The following is a 15,314-nucleotide window of genomic DNA, read 5'->3' as shown; positions in this document are numbered from 1 at the left end:
CTTTGTACATCGTTTTTTTCTAGGTGTGTTTTTAATAATAATTGAAAAAAGACATATTTTCAATGTTTCTAGTAAGCTACATGCTGTAATGACAATAAAAGCATAAAAGCCATTACTCAATAGAGCTTTATCGGAATTGCATAGTGCATATAGAATAGCACTAATTGACAGCGCGTATACGTAACTATCCATATAAAATTATTTTCGCATTGATTGTGGTGGAGAAATGCAAGATTGTGATCCGCCATTCTAGTAATTGATGGGCATTACAGTGGTTGGACACTAACAGCCCAACATCTATCACCTATCCAGTATGTCGCCATTAACTGTTTCATGCTAGAACTTCCTACTAACATGTGGATTGTCATCAAGATTTCCTAAATGAGCAATTTGGCTATATTCATGGAATATGGAATTAAAGCAAAATGCAATACTTAGCCATGAGTCTTTAAAACAAAGTATCCATGGTCTAGTGTCAGTTCAGGAAATACGTCAAACAGTTACAACTAGAAAATGGATATTAATATTAACAAATATTAAGTTATGGTCTCTGTCATGACCGGCAGTATTCTGAACATTGACTTTCAGGAAAAAACCCTACGAATAACAACCCCAAATTTCTATATCTTGTCTAATGTATGTTGGCAACATAATGGACATAACAATCACTTCATTTCGGTTTCACATTAGCATTAGATGTAGGGTAAGGGTACAGAAGTGCACCCAGATATTTAACTGAATGGGGGAGGGCATGAGCTGCTACAATAGCTGGACCCCCTAGTCTTCATTCCAGTGACACTAAGGCCTTGTGCCCACAGGGCGTTTTTACAGCATTTTTTCTAGCGTTTTTCATTGCTTTTTTTAATCAATAATAGCAAGGAAAAAACATCCCAGCAAAGTCTATGAGAATCGGGACTTGCTGTGCCCACGTTGCTTCTTTTTCAGTTGCTTTTTTTCTTGCTGAATAAAGAAACAACATGTCTATTGTTTTAGCGTTTTTTCCTGCTTTTTTCCCCAATTGACTTCAATGGAGTCAGGGAAAAAAGCAAGAAAAAACGCATGTGTAATGCCCATGTTGCTTTTTATTTTATGCGTTTGGGCATTTTTAGGGAGAAGAGAAAGCTATGGCTATGTAGATTCTTTCATAGAAGAAAGCCACATAGCCAGCGTTGGCAGCTGTTATCTTATCCCCCATTGTTTACCATGAACATGTACCATATGTACCATAATAAAAATAATAATAATAATCTTTATTTCTATAGTGCCAACATATTCTGCAGCGCTTTACAATTCAGTGGTAACAAGCAAGTAACAGTTATAGAAAATACAATAATTAGAGGAAAAAAGACAACCCTGCACATAAGAGCTTACAATCTACAATGAGGTGGGGGGAGAAGGTACAGGTGCTCATTTCCAATGACAATCCAGTCATCTCAAAGAAATGGGGGGAAAGATAAATGCTGCCTAAACCAGTCAGATAATCTTTGAGATGTTTTTGGGTGTGGTGGAGTTTGATGGAGAGTTATGTTGTGAGAAGTCGTGGAGGGACTACTACCATGACCTCCAAAGCAGTCATCACTCCCACTAAGCACATCTAGTATGTCATTGGTCAGCAACTGCAAATGGGAACTGCCAGTGGTGGATCTTGATGATTTGCCCATGCGCATTTAGTGAGGCACAACATTCCTCAGACAACCATTACTAACCTTATTGATAGCAGCCAAGGTGTGTAAGTGCATGTATTTCTGGTGCTCATGCTTGATACTAAAAAATGGCAATGTTTTGACAATTTTACTTCAATTTTTATCATTTTAATAGCAATAATATGTCTATCAATCATGGGTTTTCCATAATTTTGCAACTTTTTCTTCTTGGTGTTCAATTTTAATGTTAAGGTTTGTCAATTGATAGTACACGATCCACAATTCATTATAGGATATGGTCACAAACCACCTTCTCCCCATATTGAAAGATGGCAGAACATGCCTAGATGACTCTTCTATACAAGTAAATTCATAATTCCTGTGGTCTACATACAAATAGTAATAATAATATTTTTCAGTATATATTTCCTTATATGATAGGAAATAAAGTAGGAAAGCTAGCTCTATATGGCTCCAGACCTAAATATTATTCCATAAATATGTTCATTCACTACAATTGGCCCTGTGACAATAGAATTAGTCTTTTAGAATTTCACTATCACAGCCCTTGCTATTAGAAAAATATAAGAATTATATTCTGGTTGATAGAAACCCTTCCCATTAACTAAGTCAATACATTAATGAGATTTCAGCCAGCCATTATCTTCACTACATATTTGTGTTTCCACTGAGCGCTTTCTGTAATGGTCGCTACATAATGGCAGGTTCAGAGATCGCCGTGACACAGTGTTATGGCTTAGGTAAACAGTAAGTTACTTTCTACAGTATCACCGGGCTAATTAATGCTAATAGTAATAACCCTCTTTGTGCATTGTTTTTACCTCTACAGTAGCGCGTGTTCAAAGGTAAAGCAGACCATATACAGCAGCGTCCAGCCCTCCAACTCTAATGTGCTGTGGGATCCAGACTTTATGTCCGACTTTATAGAAAACCCTTCTGTTCATAACATTAATCACATGATGCTGGGAAAGATCCTCAGTGAAAATGCGGCAAATCGCTACAGTTTTGTCTGTAATGTGCTCATGAATGTTTGCATGGGCCATCAGGATGCAGAGAGGTAAGAGCTGAGCCCAATTGTCGTCATCAAAGGGAATGTGTTTTTTAATAATGACCAATTTATTGAAAAATTATATTATCATCATCTTTCCTGACCAGTTATAGAAAATAACTATTGATTACTATGGAAAATTGCTATGATTATGCTCTAAGAAGTGGTAATTCTGCAGGAAGAGGAACATCTAAACGGTCACATTATTTATTGTCAATGGCGTGAATACAAAATTTGCCTCCAGCTTTAAAGTGAGAAATGTTTTCATTTTTAATAAGGTCAGAAACAGAGTCAAACTGGCTGAGCAGGAGCTGAAAAACTGGAGTGAACCAGATCAAGTATAAACTATAACTTGCACGTCCCAGCAATCGGCTGAGAACTAAAGGGGTATTCTCAAGTTTGGAAGTTATTCCCATTGGCTATGAATAACTTCCTCAATTGTTGGGGGTCTAACCGCTGGGACCCCATTAATCCAAAGAATCAGGGCTTTGAAGAGCTAAGTGTGAAAAGAGAGGTGGTCGATCATATGCTCTTATGCTCTATGTTTGAGAATGCTGAAGACCAGCCGAGCACAGAGCCACCGATACCAATGTCACATGCAGAATGAATACAGCAGCACCTACCTCTTCTGGAAGTGCTCTGTTTATGGCTGGCTGTATGTGAGTGGAGATCTGAGCTACCAATCAGTGACTTCCAATGAAGTTCAGGTCAAGTCCAGGTCCCAAACTAAACTTTGTCTAAAGTCCGGCTGCACCTACCGAACTGAACTTCCATAGGTCCACTCATCTCTACTGATGAATTTGAAGATCGGTTTTCGGAAAACTGTTAGGCTGCTTTCACACATCCGGTTTTTGCAGTGCGGCTCAATCCGGCTCAAAAACCTATGCAACGGATGCGGCGAAAAAAACGGATCCGTTGCATAAGTTTTTCCATGCGGCCCGTCTTTTTTTTGACGGATGCGGCTTGATACTGAGCATGCGCAGTGCAAAAAACCACATCCGGCAGCCGAATGCGTTTTTTGCTGCAGGACGCCGCATCCGGCGTCCATAGGCTTGCATTGTGAATCGCGCCGCATCGCGCCAGATCCAGCGCAATGCGGTTTTTTGTGCCAGGCAGCGTTCCATCCGGCCGCCGCATGGGCTAAGTATGCCGCATCTGGCAAAAAACAGACGCAACACAATGCCATGCGGCGCAATACTGCGCTAATGCAAGTCTATGCGTGAAAAAAACGCAACTGGCGGCAAAAAAAAAACGGTTGTGTTTTTTCTGCAAAGTGCCATATTGTGTCGCACGGCAAAAAAAGGATGTGTGAAAGCAGCCTTAATATATCAACTGGATTATATTTTAAGTATAGCATACAACACATGGCAGTAAAAAGAAAATGAAACTTGTTTGCTCTGATATGCATGATAGGCCTCTTAGGCCCCTTTCACACGTCAGTGATTCTGGTTTGTGCTTTTTTTTAAACGTACCAGAATCACTGACATACGCAGACCCATTATAATGAATGGGTCTGCTCACACGTCAGTGATTTATCACTGCATGTGTCTCCGTGCAGCATACCCGCGTGTGCGTGATTGCTGCACGGAGACATGTCCATTTTTTTCTGGCATCACTGATGTTCCATGGACTACGCAGTAGTGTGGTCCGTGAAACACGTGCCAGAAAAAAACGGGCATTTAAAATAATAAACGTTTTAACTCACCCGGCATCCAGCGATGTCCTCTGCAGCCCGTGCAGCTTGTTGCTTCTGAGCCGGCTGATTACTGTCGCGCATATTCATTATGCGCGACACAGCCGACCCGGAAGCAGCTGCTGCAGGGGTCACCGACGGCCGGATGCTGCGTCGCGGGAGGATTCAGCACCACGGACAGCGGGAGCGGGCGCAGGTGAGTGAATCTCTAAGGCCCGTTTCACACGTCAGTGAACAACACAGACGTTTTTCACTGGCGTGTAAAACACGCACATGTCCCTGCGTGTGCCGTGAATTTCGGCACACGTGGGTTGTCTAAGTGCAATCCGGGCTCCGTTCTCCGTGATTGCACTTAGTAATCAACTCACCTGTGCGCGCTCCCGCTGTCCATGGTGCTGAATCCTCCCGCGATGCAGCATCCGGCCGGCGGTGACCTCCGCAGCAGCTGCTTCCGGGTCGGCTGTGTCGCGCATAATGAATATGCGCGACAGTAATCAGCCGGCTCAGAAGCAACAAGCTGCACGGGCTGCAGAGGACATCGCTGGGCGCCGGGTGAGTTAAAATGTTTATTATTTTAAATGCACGTTTTTTTCTGGCACGTGTTTCACAGACCACACCACTGCGTGGTCCGTGGAACATCAGTGATGCCAGAAAAAAATGGACATGTCTCCGTGCGGCAAACACGCACACGCAGGTACGCTGCACGGAGACACGTGCAGTGATAAATCACTGACGTGTGAGCAGACCCATTCGTTATAATGGGTCTGCGTATGTCAGTGATTCTGGTACGTTTAAAAAAAAGCACAAACGTCCCAGAATCACTGACGTGTGAAAGGGGCCTTAGTGCAATCACGGGCCACGGAGAACAGAGCCCGGATTGCACTTAGACAACCCACGTGTGCAGAAATTCACGGCACACGCAGGGACATGTGCGTGTTTTACACGCCAGTGAAAAACGTCTGTGTTTTTCACTGACGTGTGAAACGGGCCTTAGGCTAAGTTTCCACAGTGAGTTTTTGGTGAGTTTTTGACACTACATATTTTTACTACGGGAAATGTTTAGCGTCTAAAGTTCCAGAAAAATTATTGGGATTTACAGATCTCTCAGGTCCATTGTGCTTTTCTTCGCGTAGTTTAACCTGACCGTTGGTTTTTAAAATCTGCACCATATCAATTTCTCTTGTGATAAATATTGTTTGTTTGTTTTTTTTTTGGGGGGGAGGGGGTGTTTGCAGATTTTCCCCATAGACTTGATTAAAGACGAGGAAAATCTGCATGTGGTTTTACTTCCAGAGAATAAACGCATAAAAAAATGCACGTAGACCAAAAATGACTGAATCAATGAAGTTTTGTCAAAGCTAAATACCAGAAAGTATTAAAAGCAAAACGGCTTTATTTAAAACATGACATAGTAATAAGAGTCAAAAACTGCAGGAAAAAAACACAATAAAGACACGTTCTAGAAGATTCTCTAGTATGCAATAAAAAACCTCAAGTAACCTTTACTTAGTTAATTGATGCAGAAAATTTGCAACATCAAAAACTCACCAAATATTTTATAGCCTTAGCTATAGGCAGGGTTCACACTTGTATTATTTTCTTGCATTATAGTTTTTTTTGCTGTACTGAGGTTGATAGCCAATGATATAATTTTTTTTATATGGTCACCAATTGTCGTCTGTGTCTTGATCACTTATTTTACTAATTGTGATTATTGTAGTTTATAGCTGATGAGCTTCCACCAACGTGGCTTCTGATTCCTAGAATGGTCTCATTATTGCTCTGCTGTCCAGCAAGCACCATAAGTGTAATCTCTTGTTTCTATAGGATCAATGATATATCTAACCTATGTGCTGAGCTGACCGCCTGCTGCACAATATTGAGCTCAGAATGGCTGGGAGTACTGAAGGCTCTCTGCTGCTCCTCCAACCACGTGTGGGGCTTCAATGATTTACTCTGCAGTGTGGACGTAAGTGACATTTCACCAAGATGTAGGTCCATCTCTCTGTTTTCAGGTGACAATTAGTGATGAGCGAGCATTACCATGCTCAGGTGCTCGGTACTCATAACTAGTAGTGATGAGCAGGCACTACCATACTCAGGTGTTCGGTACTCGTAACTAGCAGTGATGAGCAGGCACTACCATACTCAGGTGCTCGGTACTCGTAACTAGCAGTGATGAGCAGGCACTACCATACTCAGGTGCTCAGTACTCATAACTAGCAGTGATGAGAGAGAGAACTACCATACTCAGGTGCTCAGTACTCATAACTAGCAGTGATGAGCAGGCACTACCATACTCAGGTGCTCGGTACTCGTAACTAGCAGTGATGAGCAGGCACTACCATACTCAGGTGCTCAGTACTCATAACTAGCAGTGATGAGAGAGAGAACTACCATACTCAGGTGCTCAGTACTCATAACTAGCAGTGATGAGTGAGCACTACCATTTTCAGGTGCTCAGTACTCATAACTTGCAGTGATGAGAGAGAGCACTACCATGCTCAGGTGCTCGGTACTCGTAACTAGCAGTGATGACTGAGCACTACCATGCTTGGTTGCTCGGTACTCATAACTAGCAGTGATGACAGAGCACTACCATGCTCGGTACTCGTTAAGAGCAGTTGATGCCTGGATGAGCACAACTCGAGTACTTGAGTATAATGAGTCAATGAGGGACTTGAGCTTTTTTCCAGAAGATTTCCCAAAAAAATGCTCGAGTCCTAACTTGATTTCCATTATACTTGAGTACTCAAGTCGTGCCCATTTGTGCATCTGACTGCTCTTTATGAGTGATGAGCACCCGAGCATGATAGTGCTCGCTCATCACTGGTTACCTAATCAAATAAACATCTAAGGGTGTGTTCACACTTTATTTTGTATCGAACAGCACACAGACCCACTGAGTACATCTCCTATTCTATTCTTCAACTATGGATCAGAATAGGACATGATCTGAGTTTCTCATTCTTGGATCCGTCATTCTCAGGGATGAATAAATACATATTTCAGACTCCATGGGTCCAATTGCTGTCCGATAAAATATCTGACCACACTCGAAGATTTCACATGGATTGACGAATGCAGCCTTAGCCTCACTTGTACTAATACTAAACTATAAAAAAAAAAATGTTACAAATTTAAAAAAATTATTCATTATCTATTACTTTTTTACCTGGAATATGCTTATAATATGATAGGCAATTCTTTGGCTTGTCAAACAAAATATTAAAGAAGTTTTCCAGTTTTGAAAAACTGTTCCCCAACATGCTAAGCTTTACTCACCCTCACCGGGTCTACTGTTTGGTCTCTGTTGCTGCTTATGGTGTCTGTTATTGACTGCCACACTGATGTCATGTCAGCAGCACTACAGACAGTGACTGAGCTCAGAAGTAGAGATGAGCAAACCTGAGGTTTAATGTTTGTACCGACACAGACTTTGCAAAAAAAAACAAACAAAAAACAGAGTTCGGGTGCTTTACTTGTGCAAACACTCTGCTGAGCATTGCTGTGCTTAGGTACACTCGGTTATCAGTCCAGTGTGAGTCACTTGCGGTGCTTTAATGGCGCACACTGGGGGTAATAACAGCATAAGCGGATTTAGTGTGCAACCCAAACAAAATGGGAAAAAAAACATCCACTCACCCATAAAAGTGATATGTTTTTGGCGGGCTGCTTGTGGGCAGAGACCTGAACTGCCCAATTAGTGACTTCTATTGGGGTTCAAGTCAAGTCCGGGTACCAAACCAAAGTTTATCTAAAGTTTGGCTGAACCGGCCAAACCAAACTTCCACGGGACCGGTCATCTCTATTCAGAAGCTCTGCATGTGCCGCTTAGAGCGTGAACTCATTTATTGGCTGCAGCTCAGTTGAAGTGATGGCTGTTCTGCAGAATAACAGACACATGGTGCAGTGGTGGAGACTCAGTGCTTGACTAGGGGCAGGTGAGGAAAGCACAGCCTGTTTTTTTTTTGTTTTTTTTTAAACATATTGTTGCTTTAAAATACCCTTTGCTGTTTACTGTGTGAGGCCTGTGCCACACATCCGTGCTGCCGGCACGTGTTTGTCATTTTTTACACGTACCGGCGGCACGGAGACACTTTAACCAATGCTACCCTATGGTAGCAGGCACACACACGTAAAACCACACGGAACGTGTGTCCGTGTGCGTTTGTACGTGTGTGCGATTTTCAAAGCGCTGACATGTCAGTGTTTTCTCCGGCAGCACGGGTGTCACACGGCCCGCACCCGTACCACACGGGTGTAGTGTGGATGCGGTCCCGTGTGACACGCGCCGGAGTAAACACACATGTCAGGGAAAAAAATAAAAAACATTAACTCACCTTCTCCAGCCCTCCTGTCTCTGCCGCTGCTGCCTCTTGCTGCCGACCGCCGCTCATTAATCTCATAGAATATTCACTTCACTGCCTGGCAGCAGCAGCAGCGGGGAGACGGGAGGGCTGGAGACCGAGGATCAGCACCACGGACAGCAGCGCGGACAGCAGGGAGGACCAGGTGAGTATAATAATTACTGATTCTACGTGTGCTATCGCGGATAGCACACGTAGAACACACGTGTCACGCACGTACCAGAGACACGTACTTACCTGCACACAACACGCAGGGAAAATACGTGTCTCTCGGCACGTGCGTGAAATTCACGTGAGTGTGGCAGAGGCCTAAGGAAGCGCCACAGGAAATTGAGGGAATTTTGCATAGTGTGCTAACAACTAATATCTTTCTATTATACACCTCACCTTGGACACCATGCAAGTATATACCATGACCACTGTACATAATAAGATTTAATGCTCTGTAAGGATATGAGAATACAGCATATGCTATAGTCTATAGCTGTATTTAACATCACATGCCTCAGAGCTAAAATCTCCCAGAATTCTTTGCTGTCTCAGTGTTTAATCTGATGATTGTGTGATGCTCGAAGCATTCTTTGCATTAGGCGGGCTTTGCACACTACGACATCGCAGGTGCGATGTCGGTGGGGTCAAATTGAAAATGACGCACTTCCGGCATCGCATGCGACATCATAGTGTGTAAAGTCTAGATGATACGATTAACGAGCGCAAAAGCGTCATAATCGTATCATCGGTGCAGCGTCGGCGTAATCTATGATTACGCTGACGCGACAGACCGATGTCGTTCCTCGCTCCTGCGGCAGCACACATCGCTGTGTGTGAAGCCGCAGGAGCGAGGAACATCTCCTACCGGCGTCACTGCGGCTTCCGTAGGATATGCGGAAGGAAGGAGATGGGCGGGATGTTTACAACCCACTCATCTCCGCCCCTCCGCTCCGATTGGCCGCCTGGCGTGTGACGTCGCTATGACGCCGCACGACCCGCCCCCTTAACAAGGAGGCGGGTCGCCGGCCAGAGCGACGGTCGCAGGACAGGTGAGTCCATGTGAAGCTGCCGTAGCGATAATGTTCGCTACGGCAGCTATCACAAGGAAATCGCTGCTGCAACGGGGGCGGGTACTATCGCGCTCGGCATCGCAGCATCGGCCTGCGATGTCGCAGCGTGCAATGTACCCCTAAGTCCAGGTTATTATTTCACAAGTAAAGATCAAGTTAAGATAAAAACAGAAATGATTCTTAAGGCTGCTTTACACGCTGCAACATCGCTAATGATATATCGTCGGGGTCACGGTGTTAGTGACGCACATCCGGCATCGTTAGCGACATCGCAGTGTATGACACCAATGAGCGACGATCAACAAGCGCAAAAACATGAAAAATCGTTGCTCGTTGACACGTCGTTCATTCCCTTAATATCGTTGCTGCTGCAGGTACGATGTTGTTCGTCGTTCCTGCGGCATCACACATCGCTACGTGTGACACCGCAGGAACGATGAACATCTACTTACTTGCGTCCACCGGCAATGAGGAAGGAAGGAGGTGGGCGGCATGTTCTGGCCGCTCATCTCCATCCCTCTTCTGCTATTGGGTGGCTGCTTAATGACGCCGCTGTGACGTTGCTGTGATGCTGAACGCACCTCCCCCTTGAGGGAGGGATATTTCGTCAGTCACAGTGACGTCGCTGACCAGGTATGTGCGTGTGACGCTGCCGTAGCGATAATGTTTGCTACGGCAGCGATCACCAAATGTCGCACGAGTGACGGGGCGGGTACTATCGCGCACGACATCGCTAGCTATCGCTAGCGATGTCGCAACATGTAAAGCACCCTTTATGATGCATAATTCCTCCATATTCAGCAGAAGGGCAGACTTTTCAAAACTAAAAAACATAAAATGACTGTGTTGGATAAACTGGAAATTCTTATTGGGGGGTGGCCCCATCAGTGTAAGTTACAGCAATTAATAGTGAGCAATTCATTTGTATGGCGCTATAGTGCCTGCCTTCCAGAGATTCCAGGGATCAGACACCTTGTCAATCAAAAATTGGTCACCTACCCATACACATTAGACTAAAGTCATAGGAGCCCACAGATATCGCTGACAGTCTAATGAGTGTGGGGCCTCTCCACTCTTTCCCAACAGATGATGTTGTGGGAGATGAGGGTTGGGCAGTTACAATTTTAAAGCCTAACCCTTTTTTTAGTTCAGAAGAAAAGCCGCTGCCAGGGTAGCAGTCTGTCAGTGACTTTCTCGGCTCATCCCTATTAGCAAAAACACATCTTTAAAATTGAACTTCTTTTATTCCTTCAAATAGGTTATTATAAGTGAATGTGTAGAAACTGGGTTAAAGTGCTCATGGTCAGTTTTAGCTTGTATTCACTGTCCATTGTACTAAACTTCACCTAATAATATATGGTTGGTGATAATAAGTCAAATATGCTTATAACATTTAGAATACCGGATTTTGCTCTTGTTTTCCAGGTTAGTGACCTCTCATTTCATGACTCTCTGGCCACTTTTGTTGCTGTCCTCATTGCACGCCATGGCTTTTCACTGGAAGACGTGGTCCAGCATGTTGCTCTTCCGTCCTTACTGGCTGCAGGTACCATCCTGGGGTAACAGAGCTTAATGGTGACACAAAATATGATCTATTACCGGAAAAACCTGTATGCATTTTCACTTCTGCTCTTTATTTTCTCTGTCTGCGTTGCAACACAGTTTCTGCTGATATCTAGTGATGAGCGAGTACCAAAAAGCTCGGATGCTTGAGGCTCGGGCCGAGCATCCCAAGATACTCGTGTACTCGGCCCGAGCACCGAGCCCAATGTTATCCTATGGGAGACCCGAGTATTATTCTGAAATGACCCCCGGCAGCATGTTGAAACCATAAAATTGTAAAGTAAAAAAAAAAAAGTGCGTGTGTGTGTATGCGTGTATATATATATACATGCGGAGTGGAGTGCGGGAGGGGCCTTAGCCGAGCGGGGAAGTGTCGGGCTAAAGGCACGGTCATGCTGTGCAGGCCGGCCAATCACTGCAATTCCACAACTAACAGGGCTGTGGCATTGCAGTGGTCTGCCAGCCAATCCCTGCATGAGGGCTGGCTCTCAAAAGAGTGCCAACATGCAGGGATGAAGACCACGAGTACAGCACGAGTATCGCGAGATTACTCGGTCCCCGCCGAGTAGCCCGAGTACAGTGATACTCGTGCGAGTACCGAGTAGTGACAAGCATACTTGCTCAACACTACTGATATCCTATCTATAGAAAATGGAAGTTAAATGAAAAAGCAAAATTCTTACATCACACTCACTGCAATGAGTGAATAAAATGTCTAAAAATAATACATATAGCTTCATCAAAATTACTAGAAGGATGCAAATAGCCTCTTCAAAGAGGAAAAAAGGGTCTCTACTGCCACCTATTGGAGTGGGCAATCCTAAAAATCAATATTGACCCTTTAACCCCTTTATGACCTTGGAGGTACATATTGGAGTGGGCAATCCTAAAAGTAAATATTGACCCTTAAACCCCTTTATGACCTTGGAAGTACATATTGGAGTGGGCAATCCTAAAAGTCAATATTGACCCTTTAACCGCTTTCTGACCTTGGACAGACATATACCTTCAGGGTCATCTGTCCCTTTAATGCGGACCCGCATTATTACTCTCACATGTCTGCTGATCCGAATCATAATGCCACGTCAGTTTTACCATATAGTGAATATGGTAAATAATAATAAAAAAAAAAACCAATTGTGCAATTGTATTTTTTTTGCAATTTCACTTGGAAGTTTTTTTTCCATTTCCCAATACAATATGGGGCAGAATGAATGGCCCTCATATGGCTATATTGATGGAAAAATAAAAAGTTATGGCTCTTGCAAGATTAGGAGGAAAAACATAAAACAGAAACTTTCCGGGTAGCCTTATGATAGAAATACATACTAGAAATTTCCCAAAAGGACAATAACTCCATTTACAGACAGCTGTTTCACTGTTCTGACACCTCATCAGTGCAAAGTAGAAGACAAGTTGGCTGGGTGAAAGGTCTTTGACTAAGTGATTTAGCAAGGCACTATAAAGGGTCAATGTTTTGTTCTAGGATGGCTTCCTTCAATAGGTGGCACTATAGGCCATGTTCTCTTCCTCAGCGGCTATTTGCACAGATTTACCCAAGGAGCATTTTTTGGGCTATAACTCTATAACTTTATACTCTCTTCAAGGAGATAATTTCCCCTCTAAATTACAAATAACAACAAGTAAAGAAAATCCAGGCCTTGACTGGATTTGAGTCAGAGCGACTGCAACTTCATGGAACAATGAATGAAGAAAATCCAGGGAAGATAATAGTCTACCAAATATATAAAACCTAACATTTAATATCAATCATTAAAAGCTCTAGATGTAGTACGGGCATATACATAAGAATAGGTACAGGTAGCGGACTACGCGCTTCGCCTAAAAGCCTTACTCATGGTCTAGATATAAACTGCAAACCCCTCCAGTTATGTGTGTCCATGTATGAACATAGGGCGTTTCAATAAGTGCTACCTTATAAAAACAGGATTATGATAAACTACACCTACAAAAAAGCATAATGTTATGAATAGTATAACAAGCTATTTTAAAATAAAATCTAATTTTAATATTGAAGAAGGAGATCTTGTCAAGTATTTAACCCATTATGTATGCAAGTTTCTAAGGTGAATATCCCCTTGCACTCTCTGTTTAGTAGTTTCCATCTTCTGATTTCCTCCTCGTATTCATCTATATACTTTCTCTATACCAATAAAATTAAACCCTGATAAATCTCCTTTAAGTTTTTGGAAAAAAAAAATTCGTTACTGTAGTAGAGGAAACTGCAGAAGAAGAAATTCCTCAGGGATTAATGCCATCTCAAAGATTTCTCTTAATATTGGTCCCATTGTACAACCTATATACTGAACTTCAGATATAGTGCATTCAATAAAATAGACCACAAGTGTGGTGTTACAGTGGATAAAGTCAATTATTTCATACTTCTGTTTGTTTTACGTGCACAGTCGCAGGAATTGCATCAGTTTGCTCAACATTTTAAAAAAAACCTTTTAGGATAAGCCATGTTTTTGCTTTTTTTCAAAAGTTGTCTATGTCACTATTAATCAGACTAGGTGATAATAGTGATCCTAGAATAGGTGCTTTTCTTGCCACATATCGTATGTTATTAGATAGAATTTCTTTCAGTTTTATGTCTTAGCTGAGGATACGTAAATATTTTTTATAATGGAAACCCTGCTCAACAAAGACCAAAACAAAAATGAATTCTATCTAATAAAATGCAATATGTGGCAAGAAAAACACCTCCTCTATTTCAAAATGGCTTTATTATACTATTCATAGCATTATCCTTGACTTAGGAAAGTCTGACTGTCGGTCCTATCTTGCCGAACTGACCCAACCAGTTATCCACCTTTTTACCGCTTCTCAACCAAAATAAGACACAGACTGCGTGACATTGGATGTAAGAGGCCACAGCAGCCTCGTTTATTATCATCAAAATAATCAATAACATTTTATTCATAAATATAGTAATAACTCCATAAAACATAACCACAAGCAAAGGAGGGGGGGTAAGTGAAGAGTCCCGTTGTACATGATTGCAACACCAGCTCCACCATGTGCCCTCAGCCGCAATACACCGGCTCGAGGACACCCAGCCGAGTATTGCTCCACCATGTGCCCTCAGCCGCACCACACCGGCTCGAGGACACCCAGCACATTAACATGCCCTGCTGTGACCCAGCACAGCAGGGTTCCATGTTAACATGTCCCGCTGTGACCGAGCACAGCAGGGACCCACCAACTATACCATTGCACCACCAGGGGTAACCCGCTCCTGCACTGGGTTCCTCCCCGCTCTTTGTGCAATCCACCGACTTCAAATACCCCCCTCCTTTCCGCCACAGCGAGCACGTATGACACCTTGTACGTGCGAGTCCCGCCACCAAAGACCAACCAGGGTCGTGACAACGGCTCAATTAACCAATGATTTGATATTAATACCAATGGGACTAAACCGAACCCCATTAGACCTCACAATTCACCAGAGACTCAAACTCCCCTGCCCCGAATCATCTTCGCAACATGAACCGACCGCATATGATATCTGAACCCAGCCGGCACCCAGGGTCCGATCCTTCACACGGCCTGCGCGACCAGTCCCCAACGAGCACCCTGAGTCGCCGACCCAACCCCGAAAGAATGGGACGCGAACTCTGCCTCGTTGAGACCGCAACACTGCATGCCCCTCGAAAAGCACACCAACTGATAACTCGACAAAGCCAACCTGTCTAACGGTAACAAAGGGGCACCCGCCAGATGTACTCGATCTCCGGCATTTCCCTTAGATCATGCCATGCCGACCAACCAGGCAAGCTTCCCAACAAGTGACCCGCTGCAACAGACCACACGAGCACAACACCCTGGCGGGCATACAAAGGGCCCAAGGCTGTCATGCCTGATGAAACGGAACAAGACCAGGGACTTCCCAGC

General features: G+C 43.6%; 1 protein-coding gene across 3 annotated transcripts in view; it reads left to right on the top strand.

Moving 5' to 3' along the window:
* Positions 1 to 15,314, top strand: part of MED12L (mediator complex subunit 12L) — a 1,012,447-nt gene that overhangs the window by 797,829 nt on the left and 199,304 nt on the right. For all 3 annotated transcript variants that reach the window (XM_075340741.1, XM_075340740.1, XM_075340739.1), the window contains exons 22-24: positions 2,494 to 2,721; positions 6,233 to 6,374; positions 11,262 to 11,382. In XM_075340741.1, the coding sequence (XP_075196856.1) occupies positions 2,494 to 2,721; positions 6,233 to 6,374; positions 11,262 to 11,382 (491 nt within the window). The remainder of the gene's footprint in view (positions 1 to 2,493; positions 2,722 to 6,232; positions 6,375 to 11,261; positions 11,383 to 15,314) is intronic.

The sequence above is a fragment of the Anomaloglossus baeobatrachus genome, chromosome 3 (genome assembly GCF_048569485.1).
Source record: "Anomaloglossus baeobatrachus isolate aAnoBae1 chromosome 3, aAnoBae1.hap1, whole genome shotgun sequence".
Classification (NCBI taxonomy): Eukaryota; Metazoa; Chordata; class Amphibia; order Anura; family Aromobatidae; genus Anomaloglossus; species Anomaloglossus baeobatrachus.
The sequence above is the reverse complement of the archived record's forward strand: the minus strand, read 5'-3'. Positions and strand labels throughout refer to the sequence as shown.